Source organism: Telopea speciosissima, unplaced genomic scaffold (genome assembly GCF_018873765.1).
Source record: "Telopea speciosissima isolate NSW1024214 ecotype Mountain lineage unplaced genomic scaffold, Tspe_v1 Tspe_v1.0086, whole genome shotgun sequence".
Lineage (NCBI taxonomy): Eukaryota > Viridiplantae > Streptophyta > Magnoliopsida > Proteales > Proteaceae > Telopea > Telopea speciosissima.
Window position 1 is genome coordinate 27,988 of NW_025317422.1, and position 14,833 is coordinate 42,820.

General features: G+C 40.9%; 1 protein-coding gene and 1 long non-coding RNA gene across 2 annotated transcripts; both read right to left on the reverse strand.

Annotated features, from left to right (window-relative positions):
- Nucleotides 1-10,241: 10,241 nt before the first annotated feature.
- On the reverse strand, nt 10,242-10,759 carry LOC122647606. The gene is made up of 2 exons (XR_006330935.1): nt 10,612-10,759; nt 10,242-10,395 (listed from the first exon to the last, which is right to left on the reverse strand). It is a non-coding gene; the product is annotated as an uncharacterized LOC122647606 (long non-coding RNA).
- A 520-nt stretch (nt 10,760-11,279) lies between these two features.
- On the reverse strand, nt 11,280-14,616 carry LOC122647604. Its single transcript, XM_043840961.1, has 8 exons — nt 14,196-14,616; nt 13,996-14,083; nt 13,766-13,851; nt 13,053-13,131; nt 12,868-12,927; nt 11,900-12,021; nt 11,727-11,798; nt 11,280-11,584 (listed from the first exon to the last, which is right to left on the reverse strand). Exons 1-8 carry the CDS (start codon nt 14,600-14,602, stop codon nt 11,482-11,484), a joined length of 1,017 nt encoding a protein of 338 aa, XP_043696896.1. The 5' UTR covers nt 14,603-14,616; the 3' UTR covers nt 11,280-11,481.
- Between the last annotated feature and the right edge of the window lie 217 nt (nt 14,617-14,833).

The window sequence follows — 14,833 nt, forward strand, 5'->3', positions numbered from 1 at the left end:
AATTAAGATGTTTGCTTAACTCACTCACCTTGATTCTCGTCAATCGTCGACAGCTCTTCAAATCGACGTTCGATGCCAAGTACACTGTCCCACGTACTAATACGCCCCGAGCCGGGTCACCAACCTAAAGAGAGTGTACAACGTTGGGAGAGATTAGTGCCTTAGGGTTAGAAGAGTTGGGCCCCATAAGTTATCAAACAAGGCTAAAATAGGGGACCGGCACATACAACAAGGCTATATCATGTGCCTGTCCATGTGCCTGTCCCTCTCGGACTTTCCCACCGCGAGATCTAGGTTCTCGGGATGGCACTTGCATGTGCCTGTCCATGTGCCTGTCCCTCTCGTACCTCCCACCGGCAGATCTTTCTCAGGACTGGCACTTGCATGTGCCTGTCCATGTGCCTATCCCTCTCGGACCTCCCACCGGCAGATCTTTCTCAGGACTGGCACTTGCATGTGCCTGTCCATGTGCCTGTCCCTCTCGGACTTCCCACCGGCAGATCTAGTTTCTCAGGGACTGGCACTTGCATGTGCCTGTCCACGTGCCAGTCTTGCTGTTCATGCCATTCCGAGAATGGTTTTGCAGCCCCAAAGTCTTGGGCTAAAATGGGGTATTCTTAGGGGTTTTTAGGGGTCTCTTTGGCCATGAGAACAACTCCAACCAAGGTGCCATAGCACACACCCAACATGGGTTTGTAAACCCCATGATCGATTAGGTTTTTCTCCATTAAAATACATATGGAAAGAAAACTCATGGGTTTGGGTATTGGGGTTTTGAAAGGGGCTTTAATCAATGTTATTTAACAACCCACAAACCACACCTCTATGGTCTTCCATGAGGGTTGGTGAAACCCATAAATGGAGGTGAATCCCCAACTTAGGGTTCATAAATGGAGAAAGGGTGAAAGGGGGTTCAAGGTAGGATTAGGTGTCTTTATAACTAAGCTTCAAAGATTAGCCATTAATGGCCTTTCCATTAGGGTAGATGAAGCACTCATGGCTCATAAGTCCAAACCCTAGGTCTATAAATTAGGAAGTGAGAGAGAGAGAGAGAGAGAGAATGCTCACCAATGTAGGAGAGTAAGCTTGGGTTCCACCTCTCTTCCTTCTTCTTCTTCTTCTTTCGTTCCTTCTTCCTTCTTCTTCTTCTTCTTTTTCTTCTTCTTCTTTCTTTCCTTCTCTCCTTTCCTCTCCACGATTTAGGTTTTCTATTGTGAGGTGAATAGTAGATTGACCCCTATTTACCTCACTTTAGTCTTAAGTCATGTTTGGTTGTCTTAGGTCTTTAGGTCCATTTTAAGTTATTGGGCCCATTATACTACTAGGCCCATAATATAATTAGAAGGAACATCAGGTCCTAAGCCCATTCTAGTATTTATACTCATGAGTTATTAGGATATTAACTTACTCCCAATCATCTATAAATGGGAACGGGTACACCAGGCGAGGGCCGGGCGGATCCTCAAAATAAGGAAATGCTAGGAATGCACCCTCGAAGACAAACTTTCCCCTATCTCTGTCGATGTACCTATCCTCGACGACTTCTCTAGAGTCACGGTCAACAATCTTGTGGGATGGCTTGAGTATCATGGTCCACAGTTCACGAGCGTACTCCGCTCCCGGTTCTACATAAAAGGTTCAAACTAGACCGGTGGTCAGACCGAGTTTTAAACCGGGTTTTGGGCACGGATTTAACACTGATGTCATCAAAATTATTCCCCTCTCGCCGGAGAACTAATGATGCTGATGATGTTGCCTTGCCAAGTCGGTCCACCAAGGACCAGTGTGGGTCCTTTGAGACAGAATCGGAACAACCGGACTTAAACAAGGAGGCCCCTAACTCCACTGGAATTGAAAACTTGTTTAGATCTAATCCTGTATTTGGACCTTTCCCCCCTCTTGGGGCTGATCTGTCATTTGGGCCATTGGCTCTGACTGGGTCTAATACTCTGTCTGAGCTTGATACCCTAGCTGGGCCCCCCCATCCGTTGGTCTTAAATCTATCAGCGAGACCACGGCCAAACCAAGCAAAAAGTTCAGTACCTTTAACTGAGATAGCTTTGAACAGTCTCACTCATGGCGTTGCGACTGTAGGTATGGATTCTAATTCCCTCATTGGAGCTATTCCTTCTCCCCCTCGGGCCATGGAATACTTGGAAAGCCCAATAAGTATTTCTGCTATCACTGACTCTTGGTGTTGGTCTGTTGCTACCAATGGTATGTTCTCTGTTAGGTCGGCTTATTTCCTAGCACTCCAGGTCCAAGAGACTGTTTCACCTTCAGGTGGACCTTCCACTTGTAAGCTACCTTGGAAGCATCTTTGGAAACTCAAGATTACTCCCAAACTAAAAGTCTTTCTCTGGAAGTGTTGTTCAGATTTAATAGCGATGAACCGCTTGCTTTATGATAGGCGCATATCACCTAGCCCCTTATGTCCCATCTGCTTAAACAATGAAGAAACGGTTGTACATGCACTGTTTCATTGTGATTTTGTGGCCACTTGCTGGAGGCTGTCCTCTTTTCGCTTTGACACCCTTAGCATTCAGGGGAAATCAATGACTGAAGTAACCCAGTAGTTTCTTGCAATGGTTGATCAGTTTCCTTCCTCTGATGATGCTATTTTTCAGTGGATATCTTTGATTTGGCATATCTGGAAAGCCAGAAACAAAGTGGTCTTTTCGTATACTAACATCTCACCTTACGCTGTCATCCAGGGTGCTTATCAACTTTTAATCAACTTTTTAAAAAATTAATTAATTGAGAGTAAGGGTAGAACTCAAATCAACTCAGCCTTATCCTAACTATATGGGGTCAGCTAATTGAAAGTCAGTGTATGAAGCATCAAAAAGCTAACCCTGGGTTGACTGGTGGTGAGAGCTTCCAAGGATTGTATAGCCAACGTGATCTTTGTTTTCCCTCATTTCATGTATGTGTATGTGCTTTCTCTTAATAGTTGTTTTCTATTCCAGCCAATGCTCTCTACCATTATATTTTTTCAATTACCTAAATCCTTTTGTTATTGATCAAAATAAAATTAGGTGCTAAACTTCATCATAAACTAACAACAGCAAGAGAAAATGATGAGAGATGCAATCCACAGAATAATGGCATTCCTAATAATAAGGAATCCTCTGAATCTGCTTAAAGATTGGGGAAAACAAGTAGAGTGCCTGCTTACTCTACCAAACCCGGCCCCAGTTGTCCTGAAATTCCACATCACCAATATCGTGGAATGATGATTTCATCACTTTGAATCATTTATCTGCATCATAGAGAGGATTATACTCCATGGATGTATTTGCCAACTGCAGTGCATAATATGCAAATATCAGTTTGTTCCATTAATAGTAGGAAGACTAGAATCAAATATTGTTAAGGCTAGGTTGGATGTCAACCTGACCAAGGGATGGGGCTATCGAGTCTGCTTGACTTGACTCAGTTACATAATATGGTGTAATTCTAAGGGATTTTCTTATTGACACCCTAAAGTTATCTAATAGTTTGTGACCTTACTTTTTTGCTCTTGTAGTATAACATATAATTTTTTCAATGAGGGATGAATATTATCATTTCACATGTATAATCGAAAAATGTGTATGACAATGACAATGATATGTCACTTTTAAATTGTTTTTGGAAACTCTTTTATACCCTTAACTTAAAGATCTTTTGAGAATAATACAAGGGGCAACTAAAAAGAAGGTGAGTTCTAAATACTTAAGAGGTGTCATTCAGACATTCCCAAAATTAAATGAGTATCTTTGTTTCTAATAATATATTTAAAAAAAATGTCCCCGTAGTTATAGCAGCATCACTCTACAACCAATCAATCCAATTTGGAGTGAAGATAGTCATCACTAAAGTAGATGCTAGCTTCATTTCCACGTGCAAAATAATGCACTTCATTTATCTGTGGAGTACAAGTGCGTGGCCATGCTAATGGCAGGGTTTAAAAGTGGCACTCAATCTATAGTCGGCGGTTAGAAGTCACTTCGGTACTTCTAGTCTTTGGGTGCTCTAATTTCAATGAGGGAGCAAAGCAACTATGATTTTGGAAGAATTGCTGACTAATTGTCTTCTCTAAAAATTATAAAAGCTAGGATTCCAAGTTTTTCAAAGATAACAGAAAGAGAGAAATATTGACAAACCTGCAAATTAAAAGAGTTAAATGCTCCCAAACGCCCCATGACATACCATGACTGAAAAACTGCATAATTATTTAGTTCCTAAAATCTAGAAGTCCAAAAAACAGTAGCTATTGTGGGCAAAGGGAAAAAAAAACGGGGGGGGGGGGGAGGGAAGGGGAAGAATGAAATCAGCAACTTACACTACCAATGATGTCAACATCACGGTCAGATGGAGATCCATATAGTTCAAACCATATGAAGGAATCGATGGGAGTGAAACTACAGCTAGAAACTACAGATATTATTTCAAACATCAAACAGTTCTGGACGTACCTAAACACAAGCCAACGCCACAAACAAAAAATTAATTACTTGACAGTCAGGGTAGAACTCAAATCAACTCAGCCTTATCCCAACTATATGGGGTCAGCTAATTAAAAGTCAGTGTATGAAGCATCAAAAAGCTAACCCTGGGTTGACTGGTGGTGAGAGCTTCCAGTGATTGTATAGCCAACGTGATCTTTGCTTTCTCTCATTTCATGTATGTGTGTGTGATTTCTCTTAGTAGTTGTTTTCTATTCCTGCCAATTAGGGATGTAAACGGATCGGATTCGGATCGGATACGGATCGGATGTGATCGGAGCCGGATATTCCCTGGCCGAATACGGATACCTCTAAACGGATTCGGATGCGGATCGGATTCGGATTTTTGACCATCCGTTTACATATCTGCCTTGTGTAACCCGGACCTTCCTCCCCCTAGCGGATACAATTCTCTCTCAATCCATATCTCTTAGATCATGATTCTCTTTTCATCATATTCTAGAACTTGTTTAATCTTCAAAAACCCTAAAAATCATTATTTACTTCATTTTTTATTATTAAGTATTCGGATTTTTTTTCGGACGGATTTTCATCGGAGTATTCGGATTATTTTCCGGATATCTCTAAACGAATACGGATGCCCCTAAACGAATACGGATGCGAATTCGGATTCGGATTTCGGTTATCCATTTACATCCCTACTGCCAATGCTCTCTACCATTATATTTTTTCATTTACCTAAATCCTTTTGTTATTGATCAAAATAAAATTAAGTGCTAAACTTCATCATAAACTAACAACAGCAAGAGAAAATGATGAGAGATGCACTCCACAAAATAATGGCATTCCTAATAATAGGGAATCCACCGGATTTACTTACAGATAGGGGAAAACAAGTAGCGTGCCTGCTTACTAAGAGATAGCTACCAAGAGACAGCTTCTGGTTGCTGTCTCTGACAACTTCTCTGGCAAGCGATCGATTGAGGGAGAAGCACCTTCGTGAGGGGAGAGAGAGAACGACAAGAAAGAGGCAAAGAGGAGAGATAAATAGGAGAGGGGTTTTAGGGTTATGGGAGTTCGGTTTTAAATATCGGATTTTCAAACTGACCATTGGATTCAAATTAGCCATTTGTCAAGATTCAAGGGAGCACGGGGAGAGTAACAAAGTGAGAACCACTATTTGGAAAAAAGCAGGGAAGAAGAGGATTTTTATCTGCTACATTTTTTACATCTTCCATTTTGCCCCTTAGATGGTTGACACATGACATGTTTAAATCCGATGGTAAAAAATAAAGATAATTCAAAACCCAACCAACCCAATGCTAACCATGGTTTTCAAACCCAACCCTGGCCCAATCCTAACCTTAACCATCATCTTGCCCCTTGTCTTTTCCCGCCGACGTCAGTGTTTGTGGACTTTCTTCTATTTGTGTAATTTACCCTATATTAATTATATATTAAACTAAAGATTAAAATGTTACAGAATCATCAATTTGGCAATGTGGGTTGTGAGGTTGAAGAAAGGAAGGAAGTACCTTGGGTCGTGGGAGGGAACCATTAGAGGGGGAGAAGTAAGAGTGAGAGAACAGGGACAATCTGCATTTGGACTTGAGGAGGGAGAAGAAGAAAGGTCACAGGGAGGAGGACGAGGAGTATTCATAGAAGTAACGTTGACATCAATTAGTAATTATTGGTCTGAAACTTAATTTTAAAGGAAGTCGGGCATGGATGGAATGGAAACAAAGTCCTTTTTTTTATTTCTTGGTCTTCCTCTCCAGCTTCGGTACCCCACCAAATGTTCCCCACATTGCATTGTTTACTAGTGAGGATCAGACGGCGTACTATATGGGATCCGCACAGTTATGGAAATCTCAGCCTAAACCCTAAACCCTAAACCCCAAACCCTAAACCCCAAACCCGAAAACCCTAGACCCTAAATCCTAAACCCTTAAACCCTTAGACCCTTAACCCTAAACGGCAAATCTCAAACCCCAGACCCTAAAAGCCTAAACCCTAAACCCTTAGCTTGTAATATATAAATCCACCCATCAACTGACTCGAAACCACAACATGTACTTGTGTTGTTTTCCTCTCTTCACTCATTTCTATCTTTCCATATTGCATACCTACAAAAACAAAGGAGCATTTTTTACTTGGGTTTGGGCTTGCTGGAACCATATGCTTTGTGCTTTAGAAATTTGAGGGGGCTGATCTTCTTAGATTTGTTAAAGCTAGCTTTCCTAAGCCGTATTCTTGGCCATTTTAGATATTATCCTGTTTACATCTCACTGAAGCGATTTGCAATTTATTCTGCTCTGTGTTAGCTGGTTTCTCTTGGTTCCTGCTGCGGTATTATAGATATGAATGCAATCTGGTAGTGATAAACTTTTTTTAAGCTTCTGTTTGTTATAAATGCTAGATCTAGATCTAAAAGCTGCTACGATCTGTGTTACGGTGATAATAGTAGTGTTTACCTATTTGTTTGTCCGAGATTTGGTCTGCTAACACTTTACTCACATTTGCTCGGTTTTAGTAAGTATTAGCAATTGCTTACTATTCTGATAGATCTTGAATCTTTACTTTCATTTGTGGTTCCTTATTGTTTATAGGATTTAATACTGCCAGAAACGGCCATGGTCGGAGTCCTTTGAACCCTAGATTTTGTGATCTGGTATCTAAGTTCATCCCCTCTGGCTGAGGATATAAGATCCAACTCCTTTTGTTTTCTAGTTTGTGTTGATATCTGTAGGGATGGAGTGGGAACCGGAAATGGATGATCCACCGATTGAAGCGAATGATAACATCTCAGATCGGCTATTGGCACCACCAGATACAGCCATTAGCGAACCAGGTCTGAATCTAGGGCCAGTTAATTGGTCTCATGTGATCATCGGTTGTGTGTTTACCAGTAAGAGAATCATTGCGCCGACAGTATCTAAGGCACTATCAAGTGCTTGGAACATTAAAAGAGAACTGGTAGTCCGACAAATTGGCCATAAATTGTTCCTGATTCAACTGGAGCATCCGACGGAGGTAAAGACAGCTCTCATCCTGGGGCCATGGCTTATTAAACAAGCGCTTATTACTTTTCAGAAATGGAATCCGACTACATCACTGAAGCAACTTCAATTCCATTGGATGGAGCTCTGGATGCACTTGTATGGACTTCCAATGCATCTACACACTCGTGCTATAGCAGAGTAAATTGCATGTAAGATGGGGATCTTCCATGATGTCTGCCTACCTGTGGGACTAAGGGATTTTGGCCGATCTTTCGCAATTCGTGTGTCTATTTGTACTGATATCCCACTGAGAGTGGGTATACGCATCAATCGAGAGGGACTGAACCCTTACTGGGTTGAGATTGCTTATGCGAAGGTGCCTTCATTCTGTTTCTTCTGTGGTATTATCGGCCATGACCAGAGGAACTGTCCGACAAAAAACTCTGAGGAATCAGGATCCCGATCAACCTTATTCCACCAGCTTGAGGATGAATGCCGGCAAAAATGTTTTGCTCCTATGTTCGAAGAATGGCGTAAGCTTGGAAGCTCTGTTAAACGCCCCCCGGTGGCACTGCAACTAAGGCTAATGGCGAAAACCATTATCATTGAACGAGAACGGGCTTTTGAATGTTTATACTCATCAAATGGGGGAGACAAACCTCGTCGGACTGTTCAACCAGATCAACTTGAGGATTGGAGCTACAATCTGAGTGAATTAGTTCGCAGCTACCTTCGTCCCAACACTGTTGACTTCATGCAATTTGGACCTAGAGGAGTGCAGGTGGCCTTATTGGGAGGTGCTCGGAACTTAAAGCGTGTCACTAAGGGACTGATGTCATCGAAATTATCCCTCTCTGGCCGGAGAACTAATGATGCTGATGACATTGTCTTGCCAAGTTGGTCCACCAAGCACCAGTGTGGGTCCTTTGAGACAAAATCGGAACCCCCTGACTTAAACAAGGAGGCCCCTAACTCCACTGGAATTGAAAACTAGTTTGGATCTAATCCTATATTTGGACCTTTCCCCCCTATTGGGGCTGATCTGTTATTTGGGCCATTGGCTCTGACTGGGTCTAATACTCTGTCTGAGCTTGATACCCTAGCTGAGCCCCCCGTCCGTTGGTCTTAAATCAGTCAGCGAGACCACGGCCAAAGCAAGCAATAAGTTCAGTACCTTTAACTGAGATAGCTTTGACCAGTCTCACTCATGGCGTTGCGACTGCAGGTATGGATTCTAATTCCCTCATTGGAGCTATTCCTTCTCCCCCTCGGGCCATGGAATACTTGGAAAGTTACTCCCAAACTAAAAGTCTTTCTCTGGAAGTGTTGTTCAGATTTAATAGCGGTGAACCACTTGCTTTATGATAGGCGCATATCACCTAGCCACTTATGTCCCATCTGCTTAAACAATGAAGAAACGGTTGTACATGCCCTGTTTCATTGTGATTTTGCGGCCACTTGCTAGAGGCTGTCCTCTTTTCGCTTTGACACCCTTAGCATTCAGGGGAAATCAATGACTGAAGTAACCCAGCAGTTTCTTGCAGTGGTTGATCAGTTTCCTTCCTCTGATGATGCTATTTTTCAGTCGATATCTTTGATTTGGCATATCTGGAAAGCCAGAAACAGTGTGGTCTTTTCGCATACTAACATCTCACCTTACGCTGTCATCCCGGGTGCTTATCAATTTGCAATGGAGGGCGGGTTTTGCTTGAAACTTAAACCAGTGCAATTATCATGCTGCCCCCGCTCCCCTGACTACTCATCCCCCCGTACCAGCCTCATGCTGGTCTGTGTACTCTAATGGAACTTGGAAAACTAATTCTTCTTGTGGTGGCAGGGGTGTTATCATTCGAGGTGATCGTCAGGAGTTTGTGGTTGCCAAAAGCAAGACTAGCTGTAGCCTATCTGCTCTACCTATGGAGGCCGAGGCTCTTCGGGACGGTTTATTGCTGGCTAGAAGTCTCTTCTTACAGCATCTTTGCTGCTACTTTGACTCTCCTGGCCTTATCAATTGCTTGAACAATACTTTCAAGGCTCTGGATTGGGCGACTAATGTAATAGTTCAGGATATTTTGGCATTATGCCATGGCTTTTCAAGTGTAATGTTTAGGTTTGTGCCCCGTTCTAGTAACGATGAAGCTCACGTACTTGCTAAAGGAGCTTCTTTGGTTGGTCTGTCTAAAGTTTGGTGGGTTGACCCACCGGCCTTACTTGTAAACCCTGCTATTCTTAATAGCAGGAAAAGCTTTTTTAGGTTCTTTAAATAAAGCGCGTGGCAGAGGCGTTTCTCCGCCTTCTTTGATCGAAAAAAAAAAAAAAAACCTCCTCGTCTGAGTCAGCATCATCTCAACTTGAACGAGCCCCATCAAATTCCACCTATCAATTCACCTGCAGTCACTCCCCGCAAGAGTTGAGGACCCCACTATTAAGGAATGAATCACAAGAGAGTTGTGTCCAGAACAGACCAAACAGCCCAGACTGTCAACCCATAATATCATCGATAGGGACTGACGAACAGATTCACGTAGATGAGGATACAACACCAAGGAAATTAGGGAGAAGAGAAAGGATGATTGGATTAGGGAAAATGATGGGAGAAAAACGTGTCACATTGAAGAAAAAGGCAGACACTTTGTTGAGATGATGCGGGAGATATCATTGTGGATAAAGCCCAGCTAGCTCACACCAAAAAAAAAACCAAATTGATGGAATTGGGTGCACGCTGTTGACTGTTCAGTAGTTGCATGGTCTTTGGTATTTGTACTGCTCGCAGAGTAGCAGAAGCTACTTGGTTGAAATTGATAGGATTTTATTTTTATGTAAACCATAAACCTCATATTAAAACGAAAGATAACAGGGATTCAATGTTAATTACAATATCCATAAATAGTTTTTCCGTGTTTTATTTGTGGGCTAATCGATCTGCTAGCTCCGTATGCATTCTACTTCAGTGAGATAACCTACAAACAATTTTTAAGTTCTTAAAATAGCAGAGCAAATAAAAAAAGGGGAAATAACTTCAAGCAAATCAAACACATCTGAGAGCAAGTTCACTGTTGTCCCTGACCAGATCAAAAGCCACCTGCATACCCTTTAGTTCTGCTTTGAGTGCACAGGTGCACATCCATCTCTGACTTTGGCATGGATTTGATTTGAACCTGGAGAGAACAAAATAGCACACCATCTAGCATCACCAGATAAAAGACTATGATCAGAGATGATCAGATATGTATCATCGAAGCTATTTTCCTAAGATAGTCTAGGCCATATATATGGGTTAAGCGGCCTCAAATCAGATGTCACAGGCTGGGCAGGTAATTGCTCAATTCTGCAAACTAGTCAAATATAAGATTGAGGTTTCACATACAGTTTGTTCATAAGCAGGCGATTCCTAGCTTGCCACAAGGAGTAGGCTACAAGAGTCCCATTAGGGAGCCAGATTTTGTCACTCTTCCTTAAGGTGGGGGGATAAAATAATAGCCTTCATCAGGTTTTTGACTGGCATAGCTTCTAAGAAATTAGTCCGAACTCCCAAAGTAGGATTTAAAACCTTGTTTTAACATAGATGTATTGGAGCTAACAGAGATTAGATCTTGTATTGATTCAATCATTGATATTATTGCAGTGTTAGAACAAACGAAGTTTACAAGAGGAAGGAGCAAAAACGAAAATCAGGAAAGAAACAGGTAAAGGATAATTAACATTTCTCCAATGTTTTAGAAAGCTTACATTCTTTCAGTTTTAGGACGGTGGGTGCTCTTAAGCAAAGGTAAAATTTTAGCAAGGTAAGGATTCTAATCCCCCAACTGGAATTGCTTGACTTGCTGAAGAATCAGCTATTCAATGTTGCATGATCTCATTTATTGTGGATTAACTTGTTGAACCCTTTACCACATTTATCAAAGGTCAAGCACACGATAGAGAAATAAAAAACTTCATCTGGGTGTTCAAGAGGTTTCGTTTTTGAGGTGCTCCTTCCACATACGCATAGGCATGGAAAAAGTAATAAATCTACATCCATTCTCTCTTCAGATCTTGAAGTACTTGTATCCGAACTCAGGACTCGTCATACCTTCTTCCCAATCACCCATGCGCCGACCACCAAAAACCACCTGTTGAATACCTATATATCTGTCACAAAGTCAAAAAGCAAATTTATGATCAATGGGGAGAAAATAGTGATGACAGGTTATCAAACTCCAAAAACTAGTTTCAAAGCCATAAAAAGGTAGTTATCTTCTCCAACAATCAACATCATTCCTTGTATACTTACTCAGAGCTCAATACAGTTAAGCAATTGAGGAGTACATCAACTGCAAAGAAATCAGATGTCCCAAGGTCTACCCTGTTGGACAAGTCCAAATCTGTTAGCTCTTTGTATGCATTAATATTTAGAAGAGCACAACTTTTCCATTATGAAAGCAATGGTATAGTCAAGACTCCTACCAAACCCGGCCCCAGTTGTCCTGAAATTCCACATCACCAATATCGTGGAATGATGATGGCATCACTTTGAATCCTTTATCTGTATCATAGGGAGGATTATACTCCATGGATGTATTTGCCAACTGCAGTGCATAATATGCAAATGTCAGTTTGTTCCATTAACAGTAGGAGGACGAGAATCAAATATTGTTAAGGCTGGGGTGGATGTCAACTTGATCAAGGGATTGGACTGTCGAGTCTGCTTGACTTGACTCAGTTACATAATATGGTGTAATTCTAAGGGATTTTCTTATCGATACCCTCAAGTTATCAAATAATTTGTGACCTTATTGTTTTGGCCATTTAGTATAACATATAATTTTTCCAATGAAGGATAAATATTGTCATTTCACATGTATAATCGAAAAATATGTATGACAATGACAATGATATGTCATTTTCAAATTGTTTTTGGAAACTCTTTTATACCCTTAACTTAAAGATCTTTTGAGAATATTACAAGGGGCAACTAAAAAGAAGGTGTCAAGTTCAAAATACTTAAGAGGTGTCATTTAGACACTCCCATAATTAAATGAGTATCTTTGCATCTAAAAATATATTTAAAAAAAAAATATGCTAGCAATTATAGCAGCACCACTCTACAACCAATCAATCAAATTTGGAGCGAAGATAGTCATCACTAAAGCAGATGCTAGCTTCATTTTCACGTGCAAAATAATGCACTTCATTTATCTGTGGAGTACAAGTGCGTGGCAATGCTAATGGCAGGGTTTAAAAGTGGCACTCAATCTATAGTCAGCGGTTAGAAGTCACTGCGGTACTTCTGGTATTTGGGTGCTCTAATTTCAATGAAGGAGCAAAGCAACTATGATTTTGGAAGAATTGCTGATTAATTGTCTTCTCTAAAAATTATAAAAACTAGGATTCCAAGTTTTTCAAAGATGACAGAAAGAGAAATATTCACAGACCTGCAAATTAGAAGAGTTAAATGCTCCCAAACGCCCCATGACATACCATGACTGAATAACCTGCATAATTATTTAGTTCCTAAAACCAGGAAATCCAAAAAACAGTAGCTATTGTGGACAAAGGGAAAAAAAAAAGGGGGGGGGGGAAGGGAAAAAAAAGGGAAAGAATGAAATCAGCAACTTACACTACCAATGATGTCAACATCACGGTCAGATGGAGATCCATATAGTTCAAACCATATGAAGGAATCGATGGGATTGAAACTGCAGCCAGAAACTACAGATATTATTTCAAACATTAAATAGTTTTGGACGTATCTAAAATTAATTATAACAATGGGCCAAATAAAAATCACTTCATAACATGACCATTACTACCATTTGTCAAGTACTGCAAGCTAATTAGTTTTCAGCCCTTTCAAGCTAATCATAATTTTAATATACACAACCTAACGCCACAAACAAAAAATTAATTAATTAAGAGTCAGGGTAGAACTCAAATGAACTCAGCCTTATCCCAACTATATGGGGTCAACTAATTGAAAGTCAATGTATGAAGCATCAAAAAGCTAACCCTGGGTTGACTGGTGGTGAGAGCTTCCAGTGATTGTATAGCCAACGTGATATTTGCTTTCTCTCATTTCATGTATGTGTGTGTGCTTTCTCTTAATAGTTGTTTTCTATTCCGGCCAATGCTCTGTACCATTATATTTTTTCATTTACCTAAATATTTTTGTTATTGATCAAAATAAAATTAAGTGTTAAACTTCATCATAAACTAACAACAACAAGAGAAAATGATGAGAGATGCAATCCATAGAATAATGGCATTCTTAATAATAAGGAATCCTCCGGATCTGCTTAAAGATAGGGAAAAACAAGTGAAGTGCCAGCTTACTCTCTAAAGCTGACTTTGAAGGCAAGAACGGAACCCGTTTTGGACTTGCGAAAATCACGACCTTTCTTTCGAACCCTGTCTGCGACCTGTCAAAGCTTTACTTCTTTAAGGTTCATGGTTTTATTCTCCGCTAAGGACAGTGTTTGGGAACAAAAATCCTCTCTTACCTAAACCACATAAGATGAGAAATTTAGACCATAAGTAACTAAGACAGAGAAATTGAAACATACCCTTTTTCTCATGAGTTCAGGGTTTCCGATGCTATCGCCGAGCACGACTCGAAGCTCCTCGTCTTCTCTGCAAGCAGTCTCCAGGATTCTGCCACCAAACCCCGACAACGTCCGAGTGGTTAGACACGAGATACGAGTGAGTGAGAGAGAGAGAGAGAGAAGATGAGTTAAAGAAAGGAGATGATTTTTTTTACAATTACTTGGCCCAGGTGGGATAATTATGGAGACGATTATATTCGCGCTTTCTCTTCTCCTCTCTGAGTTTGAGTAATCTACGTCCCCTGGCCGTCGTTCCCGACCCTTTCGCTGTCATTGTCATTCCACTTGCATAACTATTATTATCATTGGTGTTGATAGTGCCATTGGTGCTGGAACCATTAACGCTCTCCCCTTCCGAATCGTCCCGAACCATAGCTCGAATAGCACTCGGTCCGGTTGAAAAGAAGGGATTGGGTGGCTTCTGCTTCTTCGTGTTCGGAAACACAACCACCGAGAATAGCAGTGATGCTGATGACGAAAGAACAGAGAAGGAAGAATAAGGAGGAGAAGGAGAAAAGAATTGATTCCACGGAAAATTCCTCACATCGAAGCAATTCATCACCGTCATCTTTGCCGCTTCGTCTCTCTCTCTCTCTCTCTCTCTCAATTTATGCTAACGAGTGACCTAAAATGTTTACAAAAAAAAAAAAAAATGAACGAAGATGGGAAAAAGAACGCTGCCAAGCTGAATTCCCTGCACCCACACACAAAAGGGGCAAAATGACCATCCTCTTATTGGTTAAGGGTCGTAAAATGAAACCAAAATCGAATACTGGAATCAGAGTCAATCATTTATGAT